Below are 21,025 nucleotides of genomic sequence, written 5' to 3' on the forward strand. Positions count from 1 at the left end.
TTTTTCTCCTTTCTCATGTTCAACTCGTTACATATCGAGAGTGAGTTAATGTTCGAATGATCTTCGATAAATTTCTCCGTGGTTTTTCACTTGATCTTGAAGTAATAACGTATCGATCATGTTTTTGTTTTTCCTCCTTTGGTTGGAAGTTTTGAATTATTTATTATTATTTCAAGATCAAAAATTGCACATAATCCTCTCTCTCTCGGGAATGTGGTTAAAGGAAATTAGAATGCGTAAGGAAATTGCAAAGCCCTAGAAATTTGCGTAGTCGTGGAAATGCTTGGGAGGATTTCTCACTCCTTAAAAAAAGATGTGTGGGAGGATACTATATACATATATAAAAACCTTGCGAGTCTTGTAATACGTTGGATTATTACTAGCTTTTAAAAATGTGTACGAGGCTTGCATTCCTGGAAATACTTTCCCTCAACAAACATTGCGAGTCTTGCGTATTTCTTGTAATTCGTAGGAGCATTGCTTACCTTCAAAAATGTGCACGAGGCTTGAGTATTCCCGATAATGCTTAGGATGGTTGCTCACATTTTAAAATGTGTAACAGGATTGCTTAGCTCCAGAAACGTGTAGGAGGATCTCACACATCTGGAAATGTGTACGAGGCTTGCGTATTCCTGGACATGCGTAGGATGATTGCTTACCCCAAAAATGTGTACGAGACTTGCGTGTTTCACAAAATTCCATATGAGCATCGCTTTCTCCTAGAAACATGTACGAGGATTTCTCATCCTTATAAATGTGTACGAGAATTACTAACCCCTAGAAATGTGTATACGATAATTTCTGACCTGTAGAAATTTTTACGAGGCTTGCGTATTCCTGATAAATGTGTAGGAGGATTTTTTACATCTCGAAATGTGGACCAGGATTGCATGATTCTGGTAATGCATAGGAGGCTTGTATATTTCTGGTATTGTATCAGAGGTTTGCTTAGGCCTAGAAATGTGTAGGAGGATGTCTTAAAGTTAAAAATATGTGTGAGGCTAGCGTATTTCTGGAAATGCACACGAGTATTACTTACTTCTAGAAATGTTCAGGAGGATTTCTTACACCTAGAAAAATGCATAAGAGGATCGGCTATCTCTAGAAATGCGTGCGAGGCTCGCGTATTCCAGGCAACACGTAAGAAGCTTTACTAATTTTGCTCTACCCTAAACATGTGCATGAGGCTTGCTGAAACTGCAGAAATGTATAATGTGCTTGCATTGCGTACCCTTGAAATGCCAGGATGTTTGCATATCCACAGAAATGCTCAAGATGTGAGTTGAGTTTCCCTCTAAAATCTAAGATTGGATTGAATTTTTTTAAATATTTTAAAATCGGTCGATTCTTTCTGAATTCCACGTAAACATTTTAACTTTATCTATTGATTGTTGCACATGTAGAATTTGATAAAATTATACTGTGCGTTTCATGTATGGAAAATGGCCTGAGTTGAAACACTGTTTTTCGTCTTAACATATTTTACTTTACTTTGCGGAAAATAAATTTCTTATTCGAACAGTTTTCACTTTGAAGGATCTTCCCACACTTTGGGAACCACTGGCTTAAGGCATTGCCATGTCATATGAAATGGCTATGTGAGTTGCAAATAACTCTCGGCAAAAACACGCAAATTCGAAATGCAACTAAAATAGCATGATTTCGAATGTTTATTAAACACATTGGAAAATGTACAAACTACGACACATACTCATCACATTGCTGATGAATGGCTTCATATGATTTCTGAATAAGATTTAGAGACGAAATACGTTTCTACATCTATAGTGGCAATTAAAAACACATGCGCATGTAGCCACTGGAAATGATGTCCGTAGAGATCACGTGAATACATATCTTATATGAACTGTATGGTGTTTGGTTCTTCGATTCAAACTTCTTCAGTGTCATTATCAGCTACTTTGGTGTAGTTGGTGACTTGAATGCGGCTGAGGCAAAGTCCCATTTCGCTGCAGCATGGTCCGAGGCACGAATCTAGTATGGTCCTCATGTACTCCCTGACGACGTGGCAGTTTATGCGGCAGTGACGGATAGCCGGTCCGATGCACCATATGTGTTGGAAAGATAGGCACGCGAAAGAACATCCGACGATGAAAGCTATCGGTAGAGCACACAGAATCGTCAGCAGCTTGTAGCAGCAGTTCTTGGTGCCCGTGAAGACTTTGTAGGACGTCCTCCATATCCAATTCAGGGAGAACGTCCCTTCTGGTTCGGCGATGACGTCATCGAACTCGACCTGCAATGTACCAAAAAACAAATACAATATCACCATTTTATACTAATAAAACAAAAATTTATCATTCAAATAAACATCATAAAATCATACGATCAGTGAAATCAGAGAAATTAATTCAAAATTTTGAAACATCATTTGTATTGCTGGTTGTGTCCAATTCGTGTTACGTTTACCCCTCTAGTGCAGAGGTTCTCAAACATATATATATATATATTGAGCAAATGTTCTTTGCCCCCCACGGGAAAAATTTAGAATGAGACGGGCCTGCCCCAGGAATCGGGACGCGTACTTTTAGAAACAACGCCGTAGTGATACGCGAAGCTATTCAGGGGTACGGAAAACAACCAGACATAGGCAGAAAAATGAGTCTGACGGATGCGAAATATCGTCGTGGTTCGATGTACACGTGGTATACAATTCTAGGTGGTGTGGTGCGACCACCAACTGCATACTTACAGTTGTACGAAATCATTATGCGCATTTATGCGAATTCGGACGCCTAATAAGAAGTTAAGAAAGTCCCGACTAATGAGTGTTTCTAAGGAAAAGCAAACGCCCTATGAATTTCTTGAGTGCGGAGGAAGGAGGGATATGAAAATTTCGTTCATATTTCTGGGAGTAAGCATGCGTTTCACTATTTCCAGGGTTGCGAACGCTTTTTGCGCATGTCTAAAAGTACATAAGTGTCCTATGATAAATCAAGCCTCGTACAAATTTCTAGGAGCATGCAAGCCTCCTACAAATTTGAACAGATACGCTTTCTTTCTACGCATCTCTAGAAGAAGCATATCATATCTAGGCAACTACGCGTGTCTAGATGAAGAAAGCAAGCCAGCTACGCATTTTTCGTGGTACGCTCATCTTCTGCACATTCCTCGCGGTACACAAACTTTCTATACATTTCTCGCTAAGGCGGCTGCGGGTGGAGTTATTCAGATACTCGGTAAGTCACACAACTCATCTGTTCCTGTGGCATTAAGACTATTTGATTCTTTATCAGGGTCTGTTATAAATTATGCTGCGCCAATCTGATCACTGGATCACTGGTTACACATTGAAAAAGTAAGATTTGTTTCTCCGTAAATTATTCGCACGTCCAGATATTGCCCCGGCTATATTCTCAGACTTGAATCAACCAGACGTCCAATGTCAATTTTTCTTCTTAAAAATACCCTCTACTTCTGGTATAAAATTTTAATGCTCCCAGATAACCGACTCCCCAAGATCTGTTACAAATACCTTTTAAAACGCCCTCCACTGCATAATGGCCGCAACTAGGCTTTTAATATTTTGAATTTGCTATATACAATTGGACTCCCGTTCGTTTGGGATCTGCAGGTCGCACCGGCAGCGCTGAAGAAATATTTTCCTACCATTATTACAAGATACATACATAAACCTAACAATTCAAAACGATCTTTCATCAATTTTGAGATCAACTAGATACGCTCATTACGATGAAACACTTTTCAGCACATTACACCAGAAAATGATCTGTTTTTTAATATACCCATATCCGTGGAAACGCTTGATTTTTCAAGTTAGGACGGTTAGTGGTTTTTTACGTGTTCCAAGAGGATGTGTCATACTTAGTCCTGGCGAGAATTGCCCTAACTGTAACTTTAGTCATTGCTTTGACGTATTTAATATTATTTTTGAATGCCCATTGTTTAACTTGCAGAGAGCTGTCTTGTAAAAATCGTGTATTTTCCTCAATCCAACCAGACAAAACCTAATTTTTAAAATTTCGCACCTCTCTGAATATCAAATTGAAAAACTGTTTTATTTTTTTTTAAATGATATTGTGAAGTTCCTGAATTTTTTAAATTGAAGTGTATGTGTGTGTGTGTTCTATGTCCTACGACTGGTATTCTAATGATTCTAAAGATGCTGAAATCATTTCTGGAAGCTGGATGTAACGAACACACTACACGCTTACTGATCTTGCTCAGTGTCTTCATCTTCAGATCAGCCAAAACCATTAAACACAGGAATCGGGAGTTTCTCAGAGTGTGGAATTGGTCGAATAACGGATGCAATATCAAGATAAGAGATCCTGTGGCGTTTTTTCTGGCCGACACAATTTGTGTTGACCAAGCAAAAATTGCAATTAGTTATGTGATTTGTGGGTTCCTGACAAACCACATGGGAATACCAAAAGGCAAACCCTTTCATCCTTTCATTTTCCTTTTGTCCAGTCACGAAGCATTTCCTCGCAATTATGACACACAATTTGAGGGGGTCCATTTGTTGTCTTGGTCCCCAAGTTGAATTTCAAAATGAGCTTTATAAGCACGCTCCACAAACAATAAAATACTATGCCTTCGACGAAAAAGTGTGCAGCAACCACATACACATAACAGAATGTATTAGGACTATTTGAGTACCAACATCTACTTGAAAAAGCGATGAATTAGATCCGAGGCGAACTCCACAAAATGCAGTTTTGTGGTTTAAAATGCAGTTTTACTCAGTTTGAAACTAACACCTAAAATAACACTGAAGATAGAGAAGAATATGACATTTTTCCATATCGCATCTGCCACTGACATGTACCGTGGTCGCCTTCCTGACGTCACGCCCTACATGCTAGAAAAATGCTGCCCTTTAGTAGCCAATGAAATTAAATTTATAAAACTGATGCTACATATTGATAAATTGACACACTAGTGAATCTATATAAATGTCCCGATATTGTATAATTTTTATACAGTATCACGAAAATGCTGTGTATTGGCGACTTCAGTAAATATTGCAACTTCAAACAAGCAGTTGAGTAAGTTCAAAAAACGGGACATGTGTAAGTAAAATCGGAGCAGCCAAATTTACAGGAATGTCCCGTATTATACGGGACACATGTGGTACGTCAGAATGTTTCAGACATTTTACTGGTCCTTGTTTTCAGGAAGGTTGGGAAACGCTGGTCTGAAAAGAAAAAAAAAATACAATTCGATCTCTCCATTAGAACCACCAAATTGCGTCTTTCCACAAAAGATCAATATCACAGGTATATTCACGTTTTATTCACCGCCCTGTAGGAACGTCTTAGACATTTTATCCGTCGGAAAATAGGAAGGCCATTTTTCATAGAAGAGGAGAAGGCCAATATGTAGTGCAATGTTCCTTGGGAATCACGCCATATTTGTCTTCATTCGCGTCCACAAGAGGAAAACTATCTCCGGGAGACGAGGAGAAAGAAAAAAAAGAGCCACCATCTTGTGTTTCCTCGCTTCATTTCACTTCAGACAACGTCTCCAGAAAATGGCCGACCCGGGAAATAAGAGACCGTATATATAGTATATAAAAATAAAAGAATCTCTCAGTCTCAGCCATTTTTGTTTCTTTCTCCGAATTTTGATGTCCCAGACGAGTAAAAATGATATTTCCCGAGTCTGGAGAAGTTTTCCTGTATTAATAATAATATCCCGTATTCCTGAGAGACTTAAGAAAATAACACGTTTTACGATCATGATCCCAAGTGTGATCAGGTCAAAGCACATTGTCTCGTTCATCAAAAACTCCAAAAGAAGAAGGTTACGATGTATTTTTGACGTTTACATAGGTTTGAAATTAGAATACCGTCTTCTCCTAGATTAATCATCAAATACAGGGTGATTATAAGTACCCGTACTCTGAATAGTTTCTCTCATAAACTGCTTATCCGAATACGGTCAGATTTGTGGCATATTTTGAAGAGACCCTGTGGGAGAGAGAAATTTATGAAACAAAAATATAATAACAATTCAATTTTCGACCACCATGTGTAAAAGTGTCACTTTTTTTATTGCATTGTACATTTTCCCACGGTCTATATACTGTATATACCAAGTTTCCATGAAACACGTCTACCAGAACGGGTGCTATATAGGTACGAGTAGTTCCAGTATACCGGGACTGCTCAGACCCATCAGTACACTGACAATACTCCGGCGTATGTAGCTCCCGTTCTGGGGGAAGTATTACATTGAAACTTGGTATATACTCTATATCAGTGTTTCCCAACCGCCGGGCCGCGGCCCGTTACTTGACATCAGTGAAACCGGGCAGTGAGTGGTTCACTGTTTCATTTTTACCCATTTATTTCCCATCAGTCGTGTGTGTGACCAGGCCTTCCACTCGCAAAACAGAAATCAACCGGGCCGCGGACTTCCAAAGGTTGAGAGCCACTGCTGTATACGGTACATGAGAAAATAAAAAATTCCATAAAAGAGCGCCGCTTTGTCACCTGGTGGTCAAAAACTGAGCTTTTTATTTCATAAAGTCTCTCTCACACATGGTCTCTTATCCTATAAATTGGGCTACAAAAGAAGGCCTCCGCACGAAGCTCGTGACGTCATACGAGCGTGTCTGTATGTATGGCCTTCATGATACTGAAGAAGGCCCCACACACACACACACCTCTCCTATTTGCCATGTATTTACTGCAAAAAAAATGGTAATAATAGAGGTCGTTAAAGTATTACGTCATCATCACTGGGGGGGGGGGTGGTTCCGATTAGCTGACTTTTGATGACAAGGGGGAAAGGGGGGTTTGGATAATGCTTACGTCATCAACCACCCTTTATGAAAATATGAAATATTTTTAATGGAATCTTACTGGTGCGCCAAAAACGAGAAAAACCTTTCGATAGTTTGTGGACACTTGAAGTAACATCCCCCCCCCTATTGATAAGTGCCCTACGGAGCCACTTTAGTGATCTGTAAATGTTTCGCGGATCCAAGTGATCTGGAAATGTGTCCGGGCCGTTTAAGTGCTCTGGAACTGTGCCACGCATCACTTAAATAATCTGAGAATGTGGTCAGGGGTAATTTCAGTGATGTAGAACCGCACTGGGGGTCACTCAAGTGCTCTAAAGCTACGTCACGTGTCACTCAAGGGATCTCTAATTGTGTCACGGATCGCTTAAGTGTTCTGAAACTGTGTCTCAAATAATTTAAGTGATCTGAAAATGTGCCACGGGTCGCTTAAATGTTCTGTAATTGTGCCACGGGACACTTAAGCTATCTGTAAATGTGCCGCTTAGTTCATTTTTACAAAATTAGGTTTGAAGAGGGCAGGCAGCATCAGATAACACCCAGGGCCATCTTTGGTTTATGTGATTTATAATTATATGGCTTAGAGGTGGGTCGCAATGAATTTATTGAAGATAAATTTTGAGTTCATAGTCTTCAAATGGCATTTAAATTGACAAAAATTGATTATAATAACATATAAAAGTATTTTCTTCCGAAATTTCAATTACAAAAAAATAATTTTTTTGCACTAAAAAAATAAATTTTTCATCGTTCGGGGGGGGGGGGCCATGAGCCCCCTATGCCCCCACCCCCTTTGTACGTCTCTGATCCCACAAATATGCGTTAGGATTCAGACGGGCAGAGCTGATGACGAAATTTTGCTGACGGGAGGGGGGGTCAAAAATGGCTAAAACTTTACTTACGTAATACTTGAACGGCCCCATATCGCATGCGTCGGCTTGCTATTATATCGAATTTCACTAGATGAAATGGCCTTCTCAAGTGACGTCATGAGCTTCATGCGGGGGGGGGGCTTCTTCTGTAGGTGGTATTACCGTGTCTCGTCACAGCCTATCATAATTACTTTATTGGAGATTGTGTCACTGCCATCTATAAACGACTTCCGAAAATCTGTGAACTGTTTCCTGACCATCGACAAACTAGTCAACGAACATTGAAAAAAAATCAAAGTATTGGAGATTTCGACTTCTTGGTGTGGCGAAAAAATAATAGTATTTCGATAAAGAAGAGAAAATAACAGCTGAAATGTTTCGTAGCCATGCACACAAACGTCATTTAATTTTTAAATAGGGTAATTAAAAATATATATAATTTCTAATACCAGTTTTAATTACACGTCTTCAATATACAATTGCGTTTCTAGGTTGCTTCATAAGAGATAATATAGAATTTCGATATTGTCTTGTTCAGCATTCGAATTTCTTAGGCCGGGATTACGCTATGAAATACCACTTTCACTGCGGGGCTTAAGTTTTTCTGGTTGATTTTTTTCTACAAATAGGATGGTCTTAGTGCATGGAACACGACATTATATATATGTAGAGTTAAATTTGAATCAAGAGAGTTAAATTATGACGCAAAACTGGCGTCTTTCGATGGTGTAATTAGGTTAGTTATACAAACCGACAACACGTGAGAAAAAAAGTCTCTCGCCCTCTATGAATGTTGGGGAGGCCGAAACCTGACAAGCAATGGGCCATAGCCCACTAAACAATTGGTCGTCCGTGGTCCAGCCCTGTTAAGTGACTGCGTTTTTTTGTTGTTTTTTTTTTAAATTAACTTCCTGCCTGCTTAAGCTTTCCCCCCCCCCCTAGATTAATAACCCAATATGGGAAATACTAAACTCTAAGTAGTTTAAAAAATTATAAAATACTAGCTATAATGCCTGGCGCTGCCCGGGTTTTCTTTCTTCAATGAGGCTTTTTGGATATCGCGTGATCTATCTTTCTTTGAGGGACATACAAACCGTACCAAAGTTAACCAATATGGCGACTTCCTGCGTGACTCATGAAATAAACAAATCTGGATTTAAAGAAGATGGAAATATTTTTCTTCCTTTTTCAAGGGGCGCTGGGTATTTCGATCCCCCCCCCCCTGAACTTCAGGTTATCCATCTGCCTATTTAAGCTTCCAAAAATGCTTAGCTAAAGCTGTGGAATTTCTTCGCGCGCGATGCACTTTACGGCAGTGCCGTCTTAACGCATGGGCCCATCCGGGCACGGCCCGTGGGCCTTAAGAGAAGAGGTGTCTCACAAAAATTACATTTGGTTGAAATTTTCTAGAAGTTACCTGGTACGACCTCAGAAAAACCAACTGGCCATGGAGCCCATGATGCTCTTAAGACAGCCCTGTTTTACGGGCCCATAATTAATTTTAAAACAACCTAAATTATATGAATTTATGCAGTTGAATGCTAAAAGACAATGCGGAGACATTAATTTTCATTCTTGAGAAGATATAATTAAAAAGTTGAAATCAATGTGTTATTGCATGAATATCCAACTCGAAAGTAGGTCCGGCTAATGGCTTCATATTCAATTTTCTGGCTTCGTATCTCTAAGCGAACTCAATATATTTAAAAAAAAAATCAAGAATTCAACACAATTTTTGAAATTACAGATGCAGCAGAAAACCTCATTAAATCTTCGCATTTCTACAGTAAAATCGGATATTTTAACACTGATTTCTATGAGGATCACCCTTTTCCTGACCCTCAAAGCGATGCTGATGATGATTATGACGTCATTCAAAAAACCTCATTATAGTAGTATTGAAAATGTGGCAAACCATTATAAAGACATAAATTATTATTCATATAGTAGCAGGATTAGAGAAGTAACAAACCGTTGTAAAGGCATATACACGTCTGAAACGCATTGCTAGGGAATCACGGTAACCAAAGTAAACGTTCCGAAAGTGATTGTTGAGGCCCAAAAACCATCGTTGCCCGACACTTTTTGGCCCGTTTGGGGCATTTGCCCTTCTCTGACGAAATTTTAAAGTAGCCTATCATTCAAGTCGGGTCCCATTTGGTATATATGCAAAATTTGGCGACGATTGATGTAAAATTGTAGATTTGTATAGAGAACATACACACACACAGACAGAAAATCAATTTTATATATATAGATACAACCATGGCGAAAATCGCACTACTTGTCCAGGATGGCTAAGAAATGACTCAGGGGGTATGCACTGTTTGCCAATTTCAGTCGGAACCCACAGGCCACTATGTCATATTTAGGATTTTTGAAGTATATGACATCCATATTTGTTATGGGCATCTTTTCTCAACCACCTCAATGGGCATCTTGCCTGTTGTGGCGTTGCATTTGTATTTTCATCCAAATTATGGAGTATTTCTAATATATTTCCTGGTCCAATAAATATTTAGCTGAAAAACCTTTACGTGAAACTGCGATGAATAAAAAATGCTATCAATCGGATCTAAAAGTTACATCCACAGAAATGAAATTTAAAACAGGAAAACAAAGTAATTTAGAACTAACTGATAGTAATATTTAAAGTGGAAAAAGCAACTTAATTAACGTAATACAAAAACAGTTATTAGGATGTGGATGTATTATAACAAGTAAATGTAAAAATTACCTAAAACGTCGTTTCGGAAAAAGGGGGGGGGGCTCGTAGAGTAAAATCCAAGATGGCTAATGCTTTGTTAAAGTGAACCAAGAAATTCACGTTACAAATTGTAGCCGTGTCTCAGAATAATAATTATTTATTTTTTATTGAACAGTTTTACTGTCATATATGAACGGTTCTTAAAAATCTATGAACCATTAACTGACTATCTATAAAACAGACAACGAATACTAGAAATTATGAATACGTTGAGGATTTTTGACTTATTTGTGTTGCCAAGAGTGTTTGTTTTAATAAAAATGAAAAATAATAATTGAAATATTTCTTATTGATGCAAACCTATATCCTGTAATTATTAAACAAGGTAAATAAAAATATATAAATAACAATAATCAAATTGCGAAATAAGTTGCTATTATAAGTTGCTTCTATAAGTTGCTTCTATAAGTTGCTTCTATTAATAGTGCAATTCGTAAACGATTCCGAATTGCATTAAATTTTTGTGTTAGATGTAGAGAGAGAACAGAAGTTATTATTGTTACAAGAATGTCGTAAAATCAGAGCTAACGAAGAGCATTTGAAAAAGTAATAATCATTAATTTTTCTCAAGATTATCGATGATATGGCTCTCAAATTGTTTTTGAAACATCGAAAACGATTTGGAGAGGCGACTTGTGGGAATTCCAAAAAATTCGAAGTCACTATAATGCTCTAACTGTTAACGTTCAGAAAATTGCGGCAGTGTGCCTCGACAGTAATCGTAATATATATATATATTACGATTTTTTTCAATTTAAGAGGTTTAGTGCCATCTGTGAACAGTTTCTGGAAATTCATGAACTGTCAGTCGACCATTCATGAAGTGGCCAACGAAAAGAGGTCCATCAAAACAAGGATAAGGAAGTAATTGAAGACTTAATTCCTTTATATGCGCAGGCGCCGGATTCGGACATCTTATTGAATAGTAAAAAAAATGTCAATTTGTTTGGTTCACGGGATATATGTCACAAAATTCCTAGACACAGAAATATTTATATTGACAGTAAAGCCAATCGATAAAATTAAATAACTCGGCTTATATTAAATAAATCACTAACATTTACTCCACACATTAAATATGTTCGTAATAAAGCTCACATGGTCATGTGTGTGGGGGCACTTAACAAAATAATATTCCCTCAAGCTAAGTTCTCTTTAAAGTACAAAATTCTTTACTTTAAATCTATTCTCAGACCCATACTCTTATATGCTTCCTCCGTGTGGACCCATGCAAACAAACAGAATATTAAATATTTACAAGCTGGGCAAAACAAAATACTAAGAAAATTCACTAATGCGCCCTATTTCATCAGGAACAAAAATATACGCAATGACTTAAAAATTTTACATATCTTTCAATACATCAAAAAAATAAATAGACATCAATATAATCGAATGGGCGAATTTGAATATGCTCATATAAGGGAAATCATTTATTACAACGAACGACCTACACCTAGAACATATAAAAAAAAGATCTATAGAAGACCCAAAAACAGATTTTCCACCTACCGTGGGGAAATCTGTAAATAAATATGCTGATGTTTTTGTAAATAATCACTTTGGTTGTTATTTCTTCTCTTGCAATGTGAATATATACCTTATATCTATTGACAAATAAATTTATTTGGCTCCTGTTTATCAATTTGAACTGTATATTATTGACGTCTATTTAATCATTGGCACCTACTTAATCTTTGGCACCTATTTACTCGATCAAAAACTCAAAAAAATCTAAAAAAAATCCACTCTGAATGGAAGGGACATATTTTGAAACTGGTGTGAGTTTGGTGAAATAACTTAAATATAATGGACAAATGACTATCAATATTCGCATGGCGACATGTATCAATGTATCACTTTTAATAAACTTTTGATGTTTAAGTAAATAACAAATGTCTCTTTTCCTTTTTTCCTTTTTTGTAGGCCATGACCCATTTAACCAAACTTGACAAATTGTCTTTTCTCATTCACAACACAATCATGCAGACATTCAAAACAGTCTTTTCTATCCTCTTCTTCATAGGCCAACTTGGCCCGTTCTTAATCCCACAATCGGCCCCCTGGGCTGGCCATGGGAGTCAAAATCTGATGCTGGTCTGGTCTTTATATGTGCAAATATAGATATACAGTGATCGACAAGTGTCAGTTTTAATATTCAAAGTCGTTTATAGCTTTAGAACATTCCTTTGAGAAATAATTTAGAATTGAAATTAAAGATATTGATAGGAAGCGTAAAATTAAATTAAAATAATGTATTCCTGCATTGTTAATAAATTACAAGTGGACATGGATGTTGATTAAACAAGGTTGGCTGTTACGAAATTTGAACCTTGAGTTATGTCTTAATTTAATTATTGTTTGATTCTTTTCAACGATACACACCAGCGTGATATCAATATATTTTGTGCTGAAAAGTTCTAAAATTTTTCGAAGTTGAAAAGTTCTAAAAAATTCGAAAGAAAGAACTGAAAGAGATCAAAATGTAAAAAATAACTCTCAAAAAAGTTGTTCTGTTTAAATTTGAAGAAGAAAATATTTTTTTTCCTGACTACTTTCAAATTATAGTTTCAGTGGGAAGTCCTTGAGTAATTACAGAAATTCATCCCGAAGAAAGTAGGATTTCGTGGATCATGAAAATATTCCCAAATGGATTCATTTTCGTCTGGGCTGTGGAAAGGATCGGACGCGTATATATCGCGCACCGGCCAATAGCTGTAGTCCCAGTCGGCTTCTAACCGAGACCGTCACTGAGAGTGGTGGTGTAGCATCGGTGAACCATTTTGTTATTTTCTTCGTTCTCTTTGATTTCACCACCGGATTTTTAGAAAAGCAGCCATCTTTGTATTTGCGAAATAAGTATTCTTCGTTACTCTCTACTGTTTTAATTTTCATTCCTATTTAAATCTTTCTTCTCGTGATTTGATTTTCATTTTATATTCACCAGGCTTTTTTCCGTTGTTTCTTTGTTGATAATGAATTTTTGTACAAATACAAATACAACGCCACAACAGGCAAAATGCCCAACGAGGTGGCTGAGAAAAAGATGCCCATAAAAATATGGATGTCATATATTTCAAAAATATAGCAACCCAATTAAAAATGCAATTAGAAAAATTATAATCAATATATACACATGACAAAATATTATACAATGCCCATGAAGAATACTTATGGTTGTCTTATTCTAAGTATGGATAGCTTCTCGATTTACTCCAACATGTTTATCGTACTTCTTTTTAAACGTGTCAATTGTGTTACAATTTACCACCTCCGGGGGTAAGCTATTCCATTCATTAACAACCCTATTAGAGAAAAATTCCCTGCGACACCATAACCTTGCATTGTCCCTCACCAATCGATACTGGTGTTCCCATGTAAAAGCAGTCGGTTGGCGGTGTACTAAAAGTTCATGGTCCATCCCATTGAAAATTTTGAACACTTCGATCATATCTCCTCGACACCTGCGTTCATCCAATGTAAACATATTCAAAAAATGAAGTCTCTCTTCATAACTCAAGCCCCTTGTGCCAATAAGGACACGCTTCTCTGCACCCCTTCAACCAAGTCTATGTCCCTCTGTAGGTATGGTCTCCAAAACCTTACAGCATACTCAAGTCCAGGACGAACTAAGCCTCGAAAAAGCGGAAGAATGACTTTACGAGAACGCGAAGAGACCTTTTTGAAAATGAGACCAAGCATTTTTTTCGATTTTTTGACCACCGCTGAACAATTCTCAGAAAACCTAAGTCGCTCGTCAATGAGAATTCCCAAATCGGTGACCCTAGTGGCATCCGGGATAGTGACACCATTCAACTCTTAAGAGAATGATGTTCTGGGAAAAACAACTCAAAGTTTTACCCATGTGCTCGTACCGGAGGGAATATCTGTTCATTGATTTTTGCCACTGTGGTGTTTTTCCCGCTTTTTTGATACAGGTATGAATTCAGGGACATTTAGGACATCTGCACATTCGTCCTAGCAACAATACCGATTCACCCTTCAACTTCTTGAGGCTTGATGTGAAATACTGTATTTTAGGAGCAGACCTGTTGCACACTCTAATCTTTTCTTCAAGGTTGCTTGGTGATCTTTGTCCATCCACCCCATCTATTTTCTCTCCCCCTCAAATGATTGAAGCCAGCAAAACGTGTGAGAATTATAGCGTCTATCATTTGCATAAGTCGATGATTATGGTCGATCTTGCATTTTCTTCCATGAACAGTCTGACCCATTCTAGAACTTCATACTTGCTTATACCTTTATTTGCATTTTTATTGTCAAAATTTCTTCCTCAAAGTTGAAATTTTCGGGAATGAGAGAGATTTCAAAAATAGCATTGCTAATATATAATTTATTACTTAGCAATAGAATTAAGCACTTATCAATAGAATTAAGCACTTATCAATAGAATTAAGCACTTATCAATAGAATTAAGCACTTATCAATAGAATTAAGCACTTATCAATATAATCAAACATTTAGAAACAGAATTAATCTTTCAGCAATAGAATTAAGCATTTCGCAATAGAATTAAGCATTTCGCAATAGAATTAAGCACTTATCAATATAATCAAACATTTAGCAACATAATTAAGCATTTAACAATAGAATTTAGCATTTAGCAACATAATTAAGCATTTAACAATAGAATTAAGCATTTAACAATGGAATTAAGCATTTAACAATAGAATTAAGCATTTAACAATAGAATTAAGCATTTAACAATAGAATTAAGCATTTAACAATAGAATTAAGCATTTAACAATAGAATTTAGCATTCATTTAGCGGATTCATTTGTCTGCTTGAAAAAAGTGAATGACTTTTCACGAAAGAGGAATTTTTCGACATAAAATAATCTTGTGTCGACTTTATTTACAAATACAAGGTCACAATATAGGCAAAATTCCCAACGAGGTGGCTGAGACTCCACAATTCGTTTCATTTCTACAAGTATCACATATACGTTCGTTTCTATAGTACAATATGTAGGTCTATTTATTTCTAAATACTCTCACTCAGTAATTAAATATGATTTTAAATTAGAATAACTTATCGAATTTTTTCATATTCAGTAGTCTGATATGTTTTACTAATAAATTCATTTAAAATATATTTTAACGAATTATTTAAAAATATATGCTTTATATATTCGTAAACTACTCTGTTTTTTAATAAATCCCCCCTCCTTCTGAAATCGGAATTTCCGATATGTCGAACTCTGCACATTCGACTTATCGAAATATTTGACTACTTTTATAATCTCGATAAACATTGCATAAATATTGCATTTGTATGAATTTTTTTTTTTTTTGCAAATGACTTTTCAGCACGGGAACTACATTTAAATACAGTTGAATCCCGTTATAACGAACTCCAAAAGACCGGAGAAATCAATTCGTTATAACAAAATTTTGATATTAAGAAATTTCAGAGTTTTGCATTGTTCCTAAGTAAACTTATCTGGGAGATTAGAAAAGTGTTCGATAAAACGATATTTTCGCTATAACGGTATTCGTTAAAACGATATTTTCGCTATAACGGTATTCGTTAAAACGATATTTTCGCTATAACGGTATTCGTTAAAACGATATTTTCGCTATAACGGTATTCGTCAAAACGGGATTCGACTCTTTTTTGAAAGTTTTAGTACACGCGGACTGCATAAAAACTTAATTTATTTTTTGTTTTGCGTACACGATCCCTTCGAAAAATTTCAAGATCTTGAGTAACCACATGCCATTTGAAAACTTCATTTGTAATTGGAAGTATAATTCTAAAGTTGTCAACAGTTGCGGAGATATCTGCTGTACAAACAAGTTGGGACACCCAGTGGAATATTACGGGAGTTTTTGAAAATACAAAACCAGAGATATTGCCGGAAAGTTCCTCTTGAAAAATACAATTCTCGTGTATAATCCCCCGAAGAAATTCGGGATCGGAAATAACACGGTTTTATGAATTCCAGTCACAGGAGGAAAGTCGAAAGTTTCTTGAGAAATTTGAAGAGAATTTATATTTTGGAAATATAAAGGGAATTTCTCAGCAACCTACATTTTATTGCGTATGACGAAATATCGATTCAATGCTGCAGTTCTTTCCGCACCAGTTGCGTTTCGCAGGTTTACGGAATTAATTTTTAAAGGAAATATATTATATATTTTTTTTACTTTATCATCATTTTTCTTTTAAATGTTTAAACTTTTTTCAGATGATTCGTTGAAGAATTTTCTGCTTTTGATTCGAATGGTGAGTTTTGTTATCTAAAGTGTGAAGATACATTAACATCCTCCAAACAGCGTAATTTCAAATATTAGCATCCTTTCATGCTTTCAGATGTTGCCCGAAATGATTTACGGAAAATTTACCGCCGGGAAATTCACCGACAACTGTTCATCACCAGTGATTAAGTGATCGAGCAAGTGAGTGAATGTGTGAACGAGTGAGTGACCGAATCAAAATTGGTGGATGAGATGAGCTAGCTAGCGAATAAGCTTGTGAGTGAGTGACTCACTCGCTCCCTCACTCACTTGCTCATTCATCTCCACTCACTTTCTAAGTCACCAATTCCCTCACTTACTCTCTTATTCGCTCATTTATTTTGATCTCACCTGCTCACTAACTCTCGATTCACTTGGGGCCGTACTCACCGACATGGTTTAAACTGTAGTCACAATTTTTGGATAAGAGATCAACATAGATTGGTTAAAAACCTGAATTTAACCAATCCGTGTCGATTCAAAAAAATTGTGACTATAGTTTAAACCATGTCGGTGAATACCGCCCTTAATTCAATCACTCACTCGCTCACTCACCTGCCCATCCACTCACCCACTGTCACTTTGTCGATGAATTGCGTGGCGATAACTTTTCGTAGTGGCGAATTGCCAGTCGGTGAATTTTCCGAGCGATGAGTTGTCATGTCGGTGAATGGCGTGGAGGTGAATTTCCATGTCAATGAATTCCGTAGTGGTAAATTTTCCAGCGGTAAATTGCCATGTCAATGAAGTAGTGATGGATATTCCACTGTAATGAATTCCGTGGCAATGAATTGTCGATTAATTATTTTCCGGCGTTGAATTTTTGGCTATGAATTTTCTGTATACGGCCCTACCTTAGTATAAGGTAGTTTTATGCAATGCAAATCGTGATAAACATCAATTATACACTTTTTGTGTCACATATGTTATGTTCTGTCGATTTTCTCATGAGACGGCGCCATCTGTGAGTGGAATTTTTCCCTTTTCTTATCATAATCCAGAAAAGAAAAACTACGCCATGATAAAGTATTTTAGTGCAAAATGCTCTTTTTTAATGCCAAATGGTAAATTTTTTATTGGTTTTTATACTGCGTCATGGACGTTTCACCTACCCCTGTACATCTGTGCTTCAATGTAAGAGTCGTATCTTCATGATCACACACAGCACCTTTTCAGGATACAAACTTAACTCTATATGTAATTAACTTCTTTTTTTGCATTCGACAAACAACTATTGATTAGGAAAGTGTTGCTAAAATTTCAGCGGTGATTTTCCCAGCGGTGAATTATCATATCAATGAATTGCGTGACGGCGAATTGTTTTTGATCAATTTTTCCGGCGGTGAATTGTTCGAGATGGATTTTCTGTACACGACCGAGATAGAAAAGATGCTAATATGCAGTATGAGGGCTCCCTGACTTGACGGAATAGCTCGATCTGGATCTGATGTTAATGCGTTGAGACAGCCCTGATTTGACGGTATAGATAGGGCAATCTGGACCCAAGGTCAAAGCGTGAAGACAGTCCTGATTTGACGGTATAGATAGGGCAATCTGGACCCAAGGTCAAAGCGTGAAGACAGTCCTGATTTGACGGTATAGATAGGGCACTCTGTACCCAAGGTCAAAGCGTGAAGACAGTCCTGATTTGACGGTATAGATAGGGCAATCTAGACACAAGGTCAAAGCGTGAAGACAGTCCTGATTTGACGGTATAGATAGGGCAATCTGGACCCAAGGTCAATGCGTGAAGAAATCTCTGATTTGGCGGTATAGCGCAATCTGTGGGCCTGAGATCATAAATTATACTATGTAGGAAAATCGTCAGAGTTATATGTTGCTCTAAAATGACATGGAAACATGTTACTTTCCCCCACGAGAGGATATTCCAATGACTAAGCGTTTATTTCTCTTGATTTTTGTTTTGTTTTCCGTTTATTGTCTTCAGCCTGTATCGTGACAAATAGGTTTTCCTTATTTCTTTGAAAATACCGCATGAGTGATGAAATGGGTAGAGCAAATATCATCAATTTCATGGCACCCGGGTCTTCATTCGAATGTTCATGTTTCATTTCTTTCGGGGGGTAAATCGATCAATATCTTCTTTGCAACACAATTTCTTTTCTTTTCCAATATGTGAAAAATGTACTTATGATGTTCGTGCCAGGACTGGACAAAAAAATCTGAAAAAAAGAAGTGCATGCCCGAAAAACATTGGTTAGCTTTCATTTTTGAGAAAACTTTTCGCACACATTAAAACCGAATGTGTTGCTACCTATTGATGAAAACTATGCAGAAAATATAGAAAATTAAAAGCATTGCACTACATTAAAGAAAATGTCAAATTGTTCCTTTGTTTGATGAAATCTCACAATTTTCTGCAACACCTACAAATTTTCCACACGGACAGATTTTGGACAATTTCTCCTTCCCCCCCCTAGTTTCTATCAGTGACGACTACATATGGTCTAAGGCTGGTGCTACACTTACCTTAACAAATGCAACCAATAACCAACATATCGGCTGCACTCGAGCGCATGCAACCGAAAAGCTCATTCATTGCATTTGTCAAGTTTTGTTGAAGGACTTTCATAAATCTTTCATAGTGTGGCCTAAGGCCGGGATTGCAATATAAAACTTTGATAGATATATCTTTTGGACTTTTTACATGCTTGAGTGGAATTTTTACATGCCCGGAGATGTCGGGCAATAGATTTGTCCATCCCTGATACGTACCTTTACGTTACGCCAGGATCATATTCGATAAAGTTTGATAAAAGATTTTTTACAGAAAAAAGCAACCAATAAGCCTGCTGGTAACATTCGCTTAAATGTAACCGATGCGCTTATTGGTTGCATTTCTCAAGTTTTATAAAACAATTTATATGCAATTTTTATAATCTAATCCCGGCTTTGGAGGTATACATATTTTGAACTTTCTTCCCTAACTCAAAACGATAAAAATATATAAACGGGATGGCAGAAAAGTCCATGACGCACCCAAAAAAATAAAATGAAAAATTCAATTAATTGACATAAAAAATAAGAGTGGTTTGGACTAAAATACGTGTGTGTGTGTGTGTTTTCAAAGAATTGAGAGAGGAAAATAGTTCCGAATTTCACTCACGGATGACGTAGTAAGGAAAAAAGGTTGACATAACACATTAAAAGTGTCATATGCAGATGCACAACGTGTCAACGACATTTACAAACCTAATCTTTTAAGACTTAAAAATGAGTTATTTTGCATTTTTCGCAAGTTTGCTGATCGGATGGCAGAACAGTGTCGCTAACATAAATCGGTACTGTTTTTGATCGTCACTAAAATAGGTCGGACTGTGTGAATCCAAATAACTTATAAGATAACTTGTATCACATTTGAAGACAATGTTCAATATATCATTAAGGAGAACATCCTATTGATAAAAAAGTTTGATCTCAGCATGGCGTCATCGCAATATTGTCGCAAATATGAGGTACGAAAACTGTCACGTTCACAAATCGGAAATTGGTATTGCTCAGAATACCGGTCTGCTATCACCTTACGTGAGGTGTTATTGGATTCATCTCAGCAAGTTCTACAAGAAGTGAAATAAAAGCAAATAAGGAGCCTTTACAAATGTAAGTGTGGTCCGATAATCGTAAAAATTTTGATTTTTCTCAGAATAACGCGAGATGTGACTGATAAAAACATCCGAAAGGATTTTGAGGCGCAACTTGTGAGGATTCGAAGCTCTAACTAACGTATTCACGTTGAAAACTTGAGGCCGTATCTCGACACAACTTACTCTAATTCTTCATTAATTAAAAAGTTTTACTGCCATCTATAAACGGTTTTGGGAAATCTATGAACCGATAAACAAACATAAAAAAAAATAATAAAGGTTTTGAAGACTTTTAGCTTCTCCATGTTGTCAAAAAATGTTTATTTTGATAAAGTGAAACGAAATAGAAGCCAAAATTTTCTATAGTCATACAAGCAGTCATTTTATTTATAAACATGGTAAGTAGGTAAATATAAATATTATAATTCAGCAATGCGTTACTTCTATATTCTAAGGTTATTTCGGTAAGGCTAGACTATGTACTAGTGATAGTGAGTAACTCAACGTCACGTTGAAAGTATGATATCGCTACGAAGAATATAAATTTATTTTTTGATTCTTGAGGAATGGCAACATTATTTACTTGTGATTGCACGTGTATTTTCGGTGGCGTCCAATTCTTTTGGGACTTATACGTATTGCGATATTACATAGAAAGAAATTCTTTACGTGAATTTGATTTAACTATGCAAAACACTTCCTGTTTCAAAACAGGAGTGGGGAAGAC

General features: G+C 36.7%; 1 protein-coding gene across 2 annotated transcripts in view; it reads right to left on the minus strand.

Moving 5' to 3' along the window:
• Positions 1–1,667: 1,667 nt before the first annotated feature.
• LOC149079200 (caveolin-3-like) overlaps positions 1,668–21,025 on the minus strand; it is a 104,074-nt gene continuing 84,716 nt past the window's right edge. For both annotated transcript variants that reach the window (XM_089239958.1, XM_089239959.1), the window contains exon 2: positions 1,668–2,257. In XM_089239958.1, coding sequence (XP_089096084.1) covers positions 1,892–2,257 — 366 coding nt within the window. In that variant the 3' untranslated portion in view covers positions 1,668–1,891. The remainder of the gene's footprint in view (positions 2,258–21,025) is intronic.

This window comes from Pholcus phalangioides, unplaced genomic scaffold (genome assembly GCF_987345545.1).
Source record: "Pholcus phalangioides strain wild (caught in Gottingen) unplaced genomic scaffold, Ppha-v1.0 ptg000012l_1, whole genome shotgun sequence".
Taxonomy (NCBI): domain Eukaryota; kingdom Metazoa; phylum Arthropoda; class Arachnida; order Araneae; family Pholcidae; genus Pholcus; species Pholcus phalangioides.